Source organism: Rattus norvegicus, chromosome 18 (genome assembly GCF_021556685.1).
Source record: "Rattus norvegicus strain SHRSP/BbbUtx chromosome 18, alternate assembly SHRSP_T2T, whole genome shotgun sequence".
NCBI lineage: Eukaryota > Metazoa > Chordata > Mammalia > Rodentia > Muridae > Rattus > Rattus norvegicus.
In genome coordinates this window covers 30,381,741-30,397,533 of record NC_141551.1, presented here as the reverse complement: position 1 = coordinate 30,397,533, position 15,793 = coordinate 30,381,741, and the positions used below count along the sequence as shown (strand labels likewise).

Genomic DNA, 15,793 nt, shown 5'->3' with positions numbered 1-15,793 from the left:
AAAATCAGTCTTCTCCTCTAGGCCTTTAGAACAGGATGTGTAAGTCAGCTCCTCCTGCAGCACCACGCCTTCCTGGAAGCTGCCATGCTCCTGCCTTGATAATACTGGACTGAACCTCTGGACTCAACTTGTAAGCCAGCCCCAATTACATGTTGTCCTTCATAAGAGTTGCCTTGGTCATGGCGTCTCTTCACAGCAATGAAACCCTAACTAAGACAATGGCCATATTCTGTCTACTGTTTTCTCTCTCTGCTCTGGAATTCTCCAGATGCCTCTGTCTGTTCTCTCATATCTACAATAAAAACTTTCCCCTTAACCATACCATGGAACAGTCATGTCCTCAGTTTATACACACTGAAGAGGGACAGCTCCCCAATCTCAGTTACTGCCTGGCTTTCTGTCCTTTTCAGTATATTCAATAATTTTTCTTTAAAAAAAAAAAAAAAGGTAATGAAACATTTAGGTACTTACAGAAGACTGCTACAAGCAATGAAAGGACAATGACAATGACCCCGGGAATGATCTATAGGCAGGTAGCTCCCATCACTACTGTCCATGGAATGTGTTAAACACAGACTGACACTACGGGAAAAGTCATTCTGAAGTATGGAAGGCTCGCTGTTACCATGTAGTGTAAAAAGCATATTTGTGAGAGAAACAAACCTAAAAAAAAATGTTGCTAATTACCTGGGATATAAAGCCACAGGCCCTTGACTTATTAATACTCTCCCTGGGGATAGGGATATATACATATCTCTCTTATACATACATAACACACACACACACACACACACACACACACACACACACACACACACACCCCTTTCCTGTGAATCAAAAATAAGCAGCATCAGGCAAGAGATGCTAAGTTATATAGTTAATGATTTTAAAAAGAAATGGCAACAAAAGAATTAGAAACACAACTGAGAAAGACATCTCTGGGCTTTTTCTCTTTAAAAATAGCAAAATTGAATAGGGATGGTAAGATGGTTCCAAGGGAAAGGATTTCTGGCACTGAGTCTTAGAACATAATTCAATTCCAGGAGCCCATGTGATGGAGGGACAGAAAGGACAGAACAAGAGTCTTGCAAGCTGTCTTCTGACCTCCAGTGTGTAATCATTGTACACACACACACACCCACACACACACACACACACACACACTTTTTTTTTAAGAGAAAGAAACCTTGCACATTCGTTATTCAACCTGTAATACTACCATAGCCTGATGGATAAAAATAACTATTTAATAGATAATTGTGGTACATATGAAGAAAAATTGGTGTTTTATCAAATTGTAATTCCTAAAACACTTTTCCTTCTTAAAAAAACAAACAAACAAACAAACAAACAAACAACTGACATATTCACTAAATGCAATTTAGATACACAGGCTGAAAGCCAATAGCCTTGCTGTGACATAATTAGAGTGCTAAATTGTGTGCTGTTTGAACTTACTGAAGGAACTGGCTCTGGAAATGGAGTTACTCTCTTCCCCTTCAGAATCAAGCATGTTTGTCTCAAAATGTCCTTCAAAGCCTTTTGTCTAAGAATGGACTGACCCTCCTCCCTATAACAGGGGGGAGAGAAAACAATAAAACAGCCACAGGTAGAGACTCTGTCTATGTCCTTGAGAACTAGAAGGTGAGCTATTTTCAACAGAGGGTACTACTGTTTATCCCCCCAAATGAAAATGCCCTAAGAACTCATGCATAAAGAGAAAGGTCAATAAGGAACCCCAGCAGAATGCCTCAACTTCCCCAGTAGGTTTCTCTGGGTTTTGTAAGCATTAGATTAGATGGTGTTATCTATCTGCTGCTATTTGTTCTTTCACTTGGGAGCCTCACCAGAGGGGACACTCTGCTCTGCCTAAATGTCCCTTTCAATCCAGACAGAACTCCAGCTGGCTGCCTCAACTGGTTTTCCCAGCTATTTCTGGTCAATGTTTATTAACTAGTGTTTCGCTCTATGCCTGCTTCTGTCTGTATCACTTGCTATTTGCTTTTTATTCTTTTACTTTTGCTTGATATATACTTGATAAACTTATTCATTTAAAACAAAAATAAAACAAAACACAGGCCAGAAACACATTTAATCTCAGAACTCAGGAGACAGAGGCAGGTGGATTTCTGCACATTCCAAGATGCTCTGGTCTATACAATGAGTTCTAGGCTGGCCAGGGCCATAAAGTGAGATTCTAACAAAAACCAGTCAAAGCAAAAAAGAGAAAACCTATAAAGTCAAGCAACAAGAAAAGAAACATCGGGGTTGGGGATTTAGCTCAGTGGTAGAGCGCTTGCCTAGCAAACGCAAGGCCCTGGGTTCGGTCCTCAGCTCCGAAAAAAAGAAAAAGAAAAAAAAAAAAAGAAAAGAAACATCAAAACCCTGAAAGCTACAAGCGAGATGGGTTCAGCAGAGAGGGGAAAGCTGAACCTTAAACCAGAACACAAAACAAGCAACCTGTTTCACATGCACAAAGAACTCAGGAATTGGTGACACCAGGTACTGATAAGCTGGGCTGAAAAAGATTTGCAAACAGAAAAGGAGGGTTGCAGGAGGAGTTAACCCTCCCAGGTCTCCTTTAAAAGGCATGAGCTTGGGGTTGGGGATTTAGTTCAGTGGTAAAGCACTTGCCTAGCAAGCACAAGGCCCTGGGTTCAGTCCCCAGCTCTGAAAAAGAAAAAAAAAGAAAAAAAAAGAAAAAAAAAAAAAAAAAAAAAGCATGAGCTTCCTCTAGTAGGTATGAGCACAGCTTCTATCCCCCCCCCCCCAAAAAAAGCTATTCTTGGAAAAGTATAAAAAGACAGATTGCTTTGGGGAGATATCAGACTTTTGCTTTTATTTGTTTTAAAGACAGGGTAGCCCTTACTGAGTAGCCCTCTGTGTAGCCCTTACTGTCCTGGAAGTCACTATGTAAACTAGGATGGCCTTAAACTCACAGTAGCTGCCTGCCTGTGTCCCCCGAGTGCTAAGATTGAAGGCATGTGCCACCACTGCCCAGCTAAAATATCAGTTGAAAGAAAAGGGTGACATCTAGAAAAAAAATGGTTGGAAGATTTGTATACTAAATGTTGAGATTTTCCAATCTCTTCCCCTCATCATCTCCAAGGATACTCACAGACTCACTGTGGGAAGCTGGCCAGCCAAGCAAAAACAGCAAACCAGCTCTCAAGACTGGCAAGTTGGTTTAGCAAGTGACAGCATTTTCTGCTATGTCTGATGATCTGAGCTGGATTCTCTGGAGCCCATAAGTTGTCCTTTGACCTACACATGCATATGTGCACACATAAATAAATAAACAACAAATAAAGATGGGGTTGGGGATTTAGCTCAGTGGTAGAGCGCTTGCCTTGCAAGCGCAAGGCCCTGGGTTCGGTCCCCAGCTCCGAAAAAAAAAAAGAAAAAAAAAAGAATAAAAATAATAAAGATGGGGGCTGGAGAGATGGCTCAGAGGTTAAGAGCACTGACTGCTCATCCAGAGGTCATGAGTTCAATTCCCAGCAACCACATGGTGGCTCACAACCATCTGTAATGAGATCTGGTGCCCTCTTCTGGCCTGCACGTGTACATGCAGGCGCAACGCTGTATACATAATAAATAAATCAAAAAAAAAGAAAAAAAATAATAAAGATGTATCTGATGTAGAACTGAATTCATTCAGCATTTGTAAGTTTCACCTTAGTGAACACTGAATGAGAGCTACCTGTTGTGTAGTAGAACACAATTCTTTGAATTCACAAGGCCCTGAGTTTCCCAACACAACAAAAACAAAACACTAAATAAAAAGTAAAACTGAGGTAGGCACGGTGACACAACCTCATAATCTTAGCACCTGGGAGGCTGAAATAAAAGGATTGAGAATTTGAGGCCAGCTGGAAATGCACAGTGAAACTCTCATCTCAAAAGAAAAAAGTCATACTTCACATATCCTAAGACAAGAATAAAGCTTTTATAAAACCAGTAATGGAAGATTTTTAGAAATACTTTTCCTACATTATGATATGCAGAGAAGAAATTTTGTCTAATAAAGAAAATCACATAGGAAATAAAAATTCCCAGAATTCTTTGAATCTTTTGGAGGTGTGCAAGCTATGACATTCCCCACTTAGTGTGCAGGGTATTTTTCTTTATCACTAAATACAGTTGTTTTTTTTTGTTTTTTGTTTTTTGTTTTTCGGAGCTGGGGACCGAACCCAGGGCCTTGCGGTTGCTAGGCAAGCACTCTACCTCTGAGCCAAATCCCCAACCCCCTCACTAAATACAGTTTTATGATGTCACTGTAGTGTCTGAAATTTAAAATATTTATTTCTCAGAAATTGATTATCTTTTTTTTTTTTTTTGTTCTTTTTTTCGGAGCTGGGGACTGAACCCAGGGCCTTGCGCTTCCTAGGCAAGCGCTCTACCACTGAGCTAAATCCCCAACCCCAGAAATTGATTATCTTAAACTCTAAAAGATAGCCTTAATTAGGGATAGCTAGACACAACAATTATACCAGCACAGAACTCAGCATCTGAATACACAGAGAACAAGACCAACCCCAACAGCCTTAATTGGGGATAGCTAGATAACAACAATTTGCCAGCTCACTTAAAAAAAAAAAAAAAATCAGTGAAGAAATGCCTACCTACTGAGATTAAAGAGTCTCATCTCAGTATTTTTACTAAAATGTAAAGTCTTACATCTAAAATCATTTGGATTAAATCTATTTGAAAGCTATAAGTACAAAACCAAACTGGGCCACAAGAAAGGTGAAAGAAGAGAATCAACTCCATAAAGCTGTCCTCTAGGACTGGAGAGATGGCTCAGAGGTTAGGAGCACCGGCTGCTCTTCCAGAGGTTCCGAGTTCAATTCCCAGCAAACACATGGTGGTTCACAACCATCTGTAATGGGACCTGATGCCCTTTTCTGGTGTGTCTGAAGACAGAGACAGTGTACTCATAAATCCTTAAAAAAAAAAAAAAAAAGTTGTCCTCTAGTTTCCACACATGGATCTTGGCATATGTGAGAATCCCCTCTCCTCTTCCTTCCAAACACACACACCAATAACTGATTAAGAAACAACAACAAGGGGGTTGGGGATTTAGCTCAGTGGTAGAGCGCTTGCCTAGGAAGCGCAAGGCCCTGGGTTCGGTCCCCAGCTCCGAAAAAAAGAACCAAAAAAAAAAAAAAAAGAAACAAGAACAAGAAGATGCTTTTAGGGAGCTGGAGAGATGGTTCTGTGGTTAAGCGCATTTCCTGTTCAGTTCCCAGCACCTATATCTGGTGGCTCACAACTGCCTGTAGCTCCAGCTCCAGGGAATCCAAAATCTGTTCTCAGTGGGCAACACACACACACACACACACACACACACACACACACACACACACACAATCCTGTTCTTAGTGGCATCCACACACGGACAGCACATACACACATAGTCCTGGTCTCAGTGGGCATCCACACACGGATAGCACACATACACATAATCCTGTTCTCAGTGGGCATCCACACACGGATAACACACACACACACATAATCCTGTTCTCAGTGGGCATCCACACACAGATAGCACACATACATACATAATTATTCTTTTTTTTTTTTTTTTTGGTTCTTTTTTTTCAGAGCTGGGGACCGAACCCAGGGCCTTGCGCTTCTAGGCAAGCGCTCTACCACTGAGCTAAATCCCCAACCCCCACATAATTATTCTTAATTCATAAACCAACAGACTAGACAACTAAGGGAAAGTATACATTTTAAGGGCAGTTGTTTAAAAAGAATTGTCTAAAACTGTGCACCAATTTGTAATGTTTCACCACAAACTTACTCAGGGGTGGAGCATTTGCTTTGCAGGCAACAAGATCCTGGGTTTGATCTCCTGCAGGTGTGTGTATATAACAAAATCTACCAAAGCAATCCAACACTATCTCTGTGATCAAAGCTACCAACCTCTACTTTCTACACACACACACACACACACACACACACACACACACACACACACACACACACCATGAGCAGGGCTGGCTGAGATCCTCAATGGGACAGTAGAGAAAGGTAGGGGAATTACTTCTTTAGGAGAAATTAAGACGCTTGAATCCCATCAACACAAAGCTCTCACAAAGGCAACTTCAAAACTCTAAGAGAACTACTGTTGATGCCCTAGTCTACAAAATTTCCCAAGAAATTTACAAAGGCACATAGGTAAATTCTCTAAAAGTATGTACCTTTTAAAGATAGAAAAGGTAAATATGACCATTAATAAGAACATGAGAAAACTATTTTTCAGGCTGGAGAGATGGCTCAGCAGTCAAGAGCACTGACTGCTCTTCCAGAGGTCCTGAGTTCAAATCCCAGCAACCACATGGTGGCTCACAACCATCTATAATGGGATCTGATGCCCTCTTCTGGTGTGACTGAAGACAGCTACAGTGTACTTATATAATAAATAAGTTTTTTTTTAAAGAAAAAAACATTTTTTAAAAAAGAAAACTATTTTTCTTTGAATATATTATAAGATATATATATTTAAAGAGACACTGAGGTGTATAAAAACCTATAGACCTTTTACAACACTGAGTGAATCTTAATATATATGAATATTAAAAATCCATTTAGATGAAGCCAAGCATAGTGTGCATGCCTTTAATCCCAGGTAGAAGGCAGATCTCTTGAGTTCAAGGACAGCCTGGTCTACATAGAGAGTTCCAGGACAGCCAGGGCCACATGAGACTCTGTCTCAAGAAAAAAACAAAACCAAAACCAAATGAAAAAAATCAATTTCACTGGCAGGATGATGGGCGGACCATGACAAAACTATGTCTTATATATGCAGGAAACCCTCCCTCTCAAGACTGTGAGGGAAGGTAACTCTAGAACATAGCAGTTGACAACTATGTGTGTGCCCTGTCTTCTGGAGAATAAGAGTTTCCATGCACATGAGTTAATTAACTCGGGTACCACTACAGAGAGAGGTGGGGATTTAGTGTCAGCTTGGCTTTGGATAACTTATGCATGCAAATATTGTTTATAGGGCTGACGGTATAACTGAGGGATAAAGCACACATGCAATACATAGAAGACCAAGCACTGAACACCCAGCACTTAGAAGAGCAAGTGCACAAGCATTTTCTGGCTTTGCTATCTTGGAAGACCTAGAACTAACACTATCCAGGGCAGGTCTGGCTCTGGTATCACTGTCTACAAAGAGAGCAGGGTTTCTTAGGTAACGTGAGTCGCTCTAGGAGTCCTTAGAGATATAATGAAGTTAATGGAGAAGAAATAAATATCTCACCTATAAAAGTAGCAAATAATGTGTGTCAATACTATGTTTGCAGTGTTAGCCCCACCCCTTCCATATGAGCTGTGTCAACCTTTCACACAGCGAGTTCTCCACACAGCATGGAAGAGGGGCAGAGGACCTTTACAGAAGAGAAGCTGACAAACACGTAAGTCTTGCTGTGTCATGTCTTTGAGAATGTGTACTTAGCCATATCTGGAGGCCAAAAGTGGATAGAAGGTGTCTTCCTCAATCATTTTCCACTTGTCATTTTACTTCTGAAGCAGTATCTCTCACTGAACCTGGAGCTCATGAAATCAGCATGGTTTCCGGCCAGTAAGAATCCTCCTGTCTCCATGCTCCACTCTGGAGGTAAGTTAAGAGCAGCCTACACTTTACATTTGTGCTGGCATTCAGAACTCAGGTTCTCATGACTACAGGGACTTTAACTGAGCCACTGCTCCAAATTGTTGACAAAGTAAGAAATACATAGCCTGGTGTGGTGGTGCACACCTTTAATCCCAGCACTTCAGGGGCAGGTGGATCTCTGAGTTAGAAGCCAGCCTGGTCTACACACTACGTTTCAGGGCAGCCAGGACCCTGTCTCAAAAACCAAAACCAAAAACCAAACCAAAAAGGAATTATGTGTTCAGAAAACTGGGTGAGAACCTAATTTACAGGCAGGGTGTACTACGTGATATCTATCACACTTGTTCTAACACTACACTTGAATTAATACAAACTGTTTTTCTACCTCCAGCAACTATTTGCAAAGCCCAATAGATCTGATACATGTTTACCAGTTGCCAAGTTTATTGGCAACAAGGACTTGAGAGGGGAGAAGACTATCTTCAATTTTATTTTCAGCACCAATCTACAACTAAAGTACTTTTTTTAAATCTAAATAAGTATAGTCCTTTATAAGAATATGGTTCTCACAAAGCAGTTGTATGTATCTAAAAATAACATCAAAATAAAGAAATCTAAGGATTCATTTTAAAGCCCGTGTAATCCCACCACTGTGAAAGCCAAAGTACAAGGGTCCAAAGTTCAAGGCCTGTCTGTGCTACAGTGAAACCGGGTCTACTGCACAACATCAAAGTCACTCTCATGGTGAGATTTATTTTTATAACTTAATATAGTATAGTGTATCTCAACTGATGTTTGAAATAAACATTTATGTCCAGGACCAGCAGTGAAAAGTCCTTAGAACAGAATTCCCTAGGGCAACTCAACTGAGTCTTGGCTTCTGTCCAAACCAGGAAGTTCTGTTCTGTTTACAGAGCACAGTGATGAAGCCACTAACTCTCCCTTAATGAATGATGGCCAGGGGACCCAGCCAGAAGGCAAGAATGTGCCACAAAAAAATGACACAGAGAACAAGGCTTGCCAATTGAAACACACGGGACAATCACAGTTCTGTTGTTCCTGATATTTACAAATACTATTTCCATATTCTAGCAGGATAAAAAGAGCTCTCAAGACTGGCAAGATGGCACTAGCCACCAAGACCAATAGCCTAAATCCTATCTCTGGGGCCCACCCATAGGAGAAAACCAGATCCTGAAGGTTGTCCTCTGACCTCCACCTACTCCACAAAAAAATAACGTAATAAAGGACTTTGTTAAAGTTCTTGTGAAAGTAACCCCATGTGACATATTCATTTGAAATATTCCTTTCTGTATTTCACATAAAAAATGTTTGTATATGAGAAACAGCATAGCCGTGTATGCCTATAACCACAGCACTTGGAAGACTGAGGCAGGAGGACTGTTCCAAGTTCAAGGCTAGCCTGAGCTACACAAAGTTCCACGAAGTGTAAAATCCTATTGTCTCCAAATATATAAAATAAAAATAATAACCAAAAAATTATATAGTTGATCCAAAATATAATATGAATATAAATGAAATAACATGAAATAACAATGGTTATTTATTGGTATTTATGGAATGCAGGTGATAGTTTCCATAAGGTTTATTTAATATACCCTATTTAATATGTATTTGAAATACTAATATAATCCCAGAACTTAGAGGCAGGTCTGTTTCTGTTGAGTCCAAGGCCAACCTGATCTACACAGCAAGTTTCCAGAACAGCTAGGACTACATAGTTAGACCTTTGCCACCTCCTCCAAGTTAAAAATATAAGAAATAATTTCAGGTCAGATGTGGTGGTACACACCTTTAGTACCAATTTGTGGGTGACAGAGAGTCAGAGCTCTGTAAGTTAACCTGATCTATATAGAGAGTTCCAGCCCGCCTATCTGATAAAACAATTACAGCAATTTCTCCAAAGGCAATATACAAACAGCCAATAGACTGTACATAACTAATCATTTAGGAAACAGAAATCAATACTGCAAAGGAGATAGATGGCTTCACAACCAACCAACAGATAGCTAGTACCAAGAAACCAGAAGAGGGCTGGTTAGAGCCAGCCATGAACAAGGCCTGGCTTCCATCCCTGCACTGCAAAAAAATAAAATAAAAAAATAAAAATCATCAAACTGTTGGTGAGAGTATGAAGAAACTGGAATCTTTATACAGTGTTGCAACAATGCAAGATGGTGTGGCTGCTATGGATTACAGAATAATAGTTCTAAGAAAATTTAAAAACAGGATTACCAAACTCTCCAGGAATTACACTTCTGGGTATATTCTTATACAACTCGAAATCAAGGACTGAGAGAGATTTGTACACCCATGTTCTCAGTGTATTATACAAAAAGACTAAATATCCATCAGCAAATGAATTTATTTTTTAAATGTAGCATAGGCAGGTCTGGTAGCATCATCCTGTAACCCCAGAACTTGAGAAGTAGAGGCAGGAGGATAAGGAGTTCAAGGTCAGCCTCAATGTATGTGTGTGTGTGTGTGTGTGTGTGTGTAAAATGAGGTCAGGGCATGGTACAAAAGATTCCATCTCAAAACAAATATACAAAAAAATATTGTTCAACCTTAAGAAAAAAATTCTGACACTATTTGGATGAGTCCTGATAGGCCACATGAAAAAAGAAAGCTACAAAAGGAGAAATAACTGTACTTACACTGGTATCTAATTGACAGGCTGGAACAAGCAAGGAGGAGTATTGTTTAATGGATACCAGACACAGGGTTGGTTTCATATGTGAATGCACTTAATGCTGGCTGACTTTGTACTTAAAAAATGCTTGGGATGGGCGGTGCTCAGTGGTGGAGCACACAGTTACTCGAAATTCAATCCCCAGCACCAAAAGAGGCAAGGCAATAAAAAGTTAATATGGTATATTTTATGTTTGTTTTATACAATTCTAAACAATTTTTCAAAGATACAATTTATCTATTTTCATAAACAATGTACCATGGCTTTCACTGTGTAATCCAGAAAGGCCTGGAGGCCACCATCCTACTGCCTTAGTCTCCAGAGCACTAAATCATATGCGTAAACTAACCACTGTGTCCTGCTTCAAGATCTTTTATACATTTTCTTTGATGGCTAACCATTTGGCCACAAATACAGCAAATAATCTTTAAGAAAAGACAATCTTTTTGTGACAAGACACAAAAGAGATAACCTGTGATACAACTATAACTTCTGAAACTTTATAACATACACATGGGTACCACCTAGCCCTTCTAAGATCAAGACTTCACCAAATATACAGTTTCACCTGTTAAAGAGATGACATTATTTCCCTAATCTACCAAGATGCCCTTGCAGAATACTCAGAGAACTTAACCCACAAAGCTGTCATCCCCATGCCTGGTTTATGATGTCACCTGGAATGCTATACAAACTTAGTAGTAAGGACAGCAAATAAGCAACTTCCTCTGCCGGCTATGAGCTATGTCTAAAACAGCACATTCTGTGGTTTGTTTTTTAATGTATATTGAAGCACTGTCCATTAACATAGAACTCAGATATCTCAAAACATCTGACACAAGGTAGCAAAATTCATGATATAGAGGCAAAGATCTATCACAACTGCAGTAGGAAAATGGATGACTAACAATTGGTATGTTCCTTGAGCTAGCCACAGCCGGGCATGAGCTTCCTAAACCTTTCTGAAACACTGTTCAATATATATTGAATATAGTCTCAGTTTTAAAATTGCAAAAAGGGAAAACCATGCTACAGGGAAGCCCAGCCTTTCAATATACTGTCAGTATACTAAACTCTAGTTGAGCATACATCAATTTAAAATAACCCATAAAAGCAAAGGAGACAGCAGTGTTAGCAATTTTGAATGAATCATAAGGCTTTCCATTAGAGTCGCTTGGCTGGAGGACCACCTCAGATTAACAGATCAAAAGAAGTCACAAAATGGGGTTGGGGATTTAGCTCAGTGGTAGAGTGCTTGCCTAGCAAGCACCAAGGCCCTGTGTTCGGTCCTCACCTGGGGGGTGGGGGGTGGGGGGGTGGTGGTGTCAGGCCTTGTGTGGCAACCCAAAGACTAGCATGTTCCTATCAAGTGGCCTGGACAATTCACCAGCATTCTATAATTCAAAAGCCTTTTAAATATGTATAGTCTCTGATTACACACTACAAAAGAGCAGTTATAGGTGTATATATAACAAACTTCAACAAGTGTTAAAAATTATATTCTTAGGAACTACCCATAGGTAACTAAGTCACAGCTCAGCCATACAATTACGTGCCACCCGGGCATTATAAATAGCTGATAGAGGGGCTAGAGATGAAAGTGAATGGTCCTTGGTTATAGGCCCTACCTTCAACACTAAACAAAAAAAGAAAACCAGGAGATTTGAAAATCCAATTTTACTAATGTTTGTATGTGCCTTTGTACATGCCTATGTGCAAAACCACACACACATGATAGTGAATGTACATGCCTGAGACTATGGACACATCCAAGTTTGGTTAGGAGCTCTTGGAATAGCATGAATGTATAAAGACGTGCCTGCCTACAGTCATGAGTGCATAATATACATGTATACATACGTATCTGATAATGGATACAGCCTGCCTTTGGGCCATGAGCCTCTTATATAGGTGAGTAAGTGAACTCTCTTAATATCACAATTTAGCAGTTTGTGAACTTGGGCAAGTCACTGAGACCCTCGGAGACTTGACTTTGCCATCTATAAATCAAGAACAAACCCTGACTCATAAAGGTGTTGTAAGGGTTCAATGAAGACAGACGTAAACCACGTCTGCTGTGACTGGTACACAGTAAGTCAATACCAGCACTCCTCCTCTGTGCACATGAACACCGATCACACTTTTGTATACTTACATGGCTCTAACCTACAAGAACATGTGCCCACGTATTAACTTTTGGGAATGGATTTGTGTTTGGCAAGACTTTTCCGGCTTTGATGTTTCATGATTTCGTCTAACATTTTTTCCATGTTTTACTGGATTATTTTCTCAAACTTATTTTGTTGTTGTCGAGGCAGGGTCTTTCTGTATCTCAGGCTGGATTGCACCTAATTTGGCAATCCAGGCTAGTCTAAAACTTTCAATTTTCCTGCTTCAGCCTCCCAACTGCTAGGATTATAGAAATGAGCCACCAAGCTCGGCTAACTTAATACTTTAAAATCACCCATCTCTAACATAACCTAAATTCTGCAGAATGAAAAAGCTACTAAACACTAAGTCAACATAAGCATAATTTGAACAAATTTTCTGTATTATAGCAGTCAACCAGCATTACCCCATGGCTCAGCAAGATGGCAGTACAAAGGAAATCCAAAGCTCTTCTGCCCATCCAAATCAGGAACGAAGATTCGACACTGTAAGGTTCAAGGGATTTGTAAACACGTCGATGAAAGTCTAGTGATGTGTGTGACTCGAATTTATTAAAGCACAGAAGCACCCGGAGTCTCATCCAAGGTCATAGAATAAAGGCTGTGAAGACGTAAAGATCAGTCTGCACGGCCACAATTTGGGGCGTTTATGAAACCAAGAGGCTAAAATTCTTAACTAGTCATTTTCAGGAGTCGGAGCAGAAGCAGAGGCTAAAATTCTTAACTAGTCATTTTCAGGAGTCGGAGCAGAAGAGAGGGGGGGGAGAGAAGGGCGGATTACAACACAACGCTGAAGACAGCAAAACAAACCAGCAACTGACCGCGACAGGGTTAATCTGCAACACGCTTTAACCGTCCTGGTTTTATTTCTACAACGTAGTAAACATAGATCACTTAATTCACGCCATTTTATGTCGTAAAGGCAGGACTGAGATTTTTGTATGCATGTAATACTGAAAACATTTGAAATTGACAAAACAGAAACAGTTGCCCGCGGTTCAATCAACAACTCTCTGGCCTAACTCCCACAATTACGTTATATTTTAGATTAATACCTAACGCCCCACCCCCAAAAGTCACTAAATTCCCGAGGAAACCCAGTCACACACCGGGAGGGGAAATAATCTCTTTTCCCCAGGGCCTCAATTTACAGAATCACACAGCAGATAATAACCCAATCATCTGGATATATTTCCTCCCTAGATATGCTATTAAATCTCTTAAACGTCATTTCTAAGCGTGCAAAATAGACCCGGGCACACGCCCTGCATCTTCACTGTAGCCCTACGTTTTGGGGCCTCTCCAGCCAAACATCTCTTCCAAATCGATTGAAAGCTGCGGGCTCCTCTCTTGCTTCAATTTTTGACTCAAATCTTTAAAGGGAGCGAGGGGGATGGGATTGGACAGAAACGAGGCTCCGAAACCCTGAGTAATCGCACCTCGCTGCGGACAGCCGCCTGCAGAGGTACCAGTGATTAGGATCTTTTCTTCTGAACCCATTTCCTTTACCTTTTTGGCTTAAAAAAATTTTTTTTCTCGCCCCCTGACTTTCCAATGACACCAAACCAAAGCCGAGAAAAGGAAAAACTGATGCCTCTTGGTCGGAGCCCACAGAGCGCCACGAGTTCAGCCTCCGGGCCCCGCCCGACCTGGGAACCCGGGTTAACGAGGTTCCGCCCGGCTGGCCCGAGCCGCGACAGGCCCAGGCCCCGGAGTCCGGCCCAGGCCCCGGGGTCCGGCCCAGGCCCGGTGCGGCCTGCAAAGCCCCGGCGTCGAGTGGCCGGCGGAGGGCGGGGCGGGCTCGGGGCCGCTCACCTGCTGGTACCCAGTGCCGCAGGCCGGCTCCACCGCCGCCAGCGCCGCCAACGCCAAAGCCATGGCGCAGCAGGCCTCAGGGAAGGAGGGCGAGCGAGAGAGCTGAACGAGCGCGGGTGCCGCGGCTGGGGGTCGCCGGGAGGCCGAGAGGTACGCGCCGCGGCGTGTGAATGGCCGCTGCCGACGCAGGGACGCTCTCCGCAGGCACTGAGCGCCGCCGCCAAGGCTCCGCCGCGGCCCCTGGGTAGGAGGCGGGGACGACGACGACGACGCTGCGCTGCCCCGCCCCCTTCGCTCTCTGCCCCGCCCCGCCGGGCCCGGCCGCGCCCCTCGCCCCCGCCGCAGCTTCCCCGGAGTCACTGAAGTCGTCTCCCTGCGGGGTTGAGGTTCCTTTCCGTTCCCTTTCCAACTGCCATCCTCAGACGTGAAGGGTCAGTCGGCCACAAGGCAAGGGCCTCATCCCGCCAGTCAAGACCCTGAGGATGTATGTACCTTCACATTCAAATATCCCCAAATAAAGTTTTATTGTAACACAGCCTCTTCTTTCTAGTGTGGCCTGCAAACTTTAAAGAATGTGCCTTACCCTTTACAGAAAATAATTGCTGACCCTAAATCTTAGACTCAGTTATTTTCAATAGACCTTAATGTACGTAGCCGATTAATAGTTCTTCTGTTTATACAGAAACCATATTACCTGAAACAAAACTCTCCCAGGAAGTGATATGAAATTCAAAACTTGAAGGATTTCTCTAGATAGGAAGAACAAGTGCTGAGTCCATGGCAAGAAAGAGTTAGCCTTGCCAAACTCAAGAGTTCTCCTCACTTGGGTGTAGGACTTCCTATGAGCGGCGGTTCACAGAAGAGGAAACTGCATGAGAATTCACTATTTTACTCACTGACCCTCAGCCCATGAAGGGAAAAGTTGGAATGCAAGCCTATTAAACCCAGCTTTCAGGGGCTGGGGATTTAGCTCAGTGGTAGAGCGCTTACCTAGGAAGCACAAGGCCCTGGGTTCGGTCCCCAGCTCCGAAAAAAAAGAACCAAAAAAAAAAAAAAAAAAAAAACCCAGCTTTCTGAACCATTATCACACAGTTTAAATTATAAACTTTGTTGAGGCAAGAGTGTTTGTCTTCCATTTTCTACAGCATACTAATAGCATGTCTATATAGCAGGCAGAGGCTGTTTCTTTTTATCACATCCAGCCGTCTAGAATCGCCACTAATCACACATCCAGCAGGGATGGGGGACTGGGAAGAATCCTTCACTCTTTAAAGCATGTTATACTTTGTTTCTTTTTCATCATTTTTTCCAAGTTAGTATTCTGCACTTGATTACAACAGTAGGGATATCTTAGCCTCTAATTTTTTAACTTTAGATATATCTTTATGTATTAGTTATGTTTTTAAAACATAGCTGCTCTGAACTACCCTAAGATTTTCATATATAGGAACACATTATAATCAATTA

The 15,793-nt window shown here is 41.7% G+C and overlaps 1 protein-coding gene and 1 long non-coding RNA gene across 4 annotated transcripts in view; one reads left to right on the top strand and one right to left on the bottom strand.

The window, feature by feature from the left end:
• Positions 1 to 14,535, bottom strand: part of Ndfip1 (Nedd4 family interacting protein 1) — a 50,045-nt gene extending 35,510 nt beyond the window's left edge. For 2 of the 3 annotated variants that reach the window (XR_015642200.1, XM_087592435.1), the window contains exon 1: positions 14,327 to 14,535. Coding sequence is in view for 2 of the 3 variants with exons in the window: in XM_087592435.1 (XP_087448561.1) it covers positions 14,327 to 14,389 (63 nt within the window). In the remaining variant the exon portion in view is untranslated. 3 annotated transcript variants of the gene reach the window in all.
• On the top strand, positions 4,176 to 12,829 carry LOC147999742 (uncharacterized). Its single transcript, XR_015642904.1, has 2 exons — positions 4,176 to 5,090; positions 11,588 to 12,829. It is a non-coding gene; the product is annotated as an uncharacterized LOC147999742 (long non-coding RNA).
• Positions 14,536 to 15,793: the final 1,258 nt, after the last annotated feature.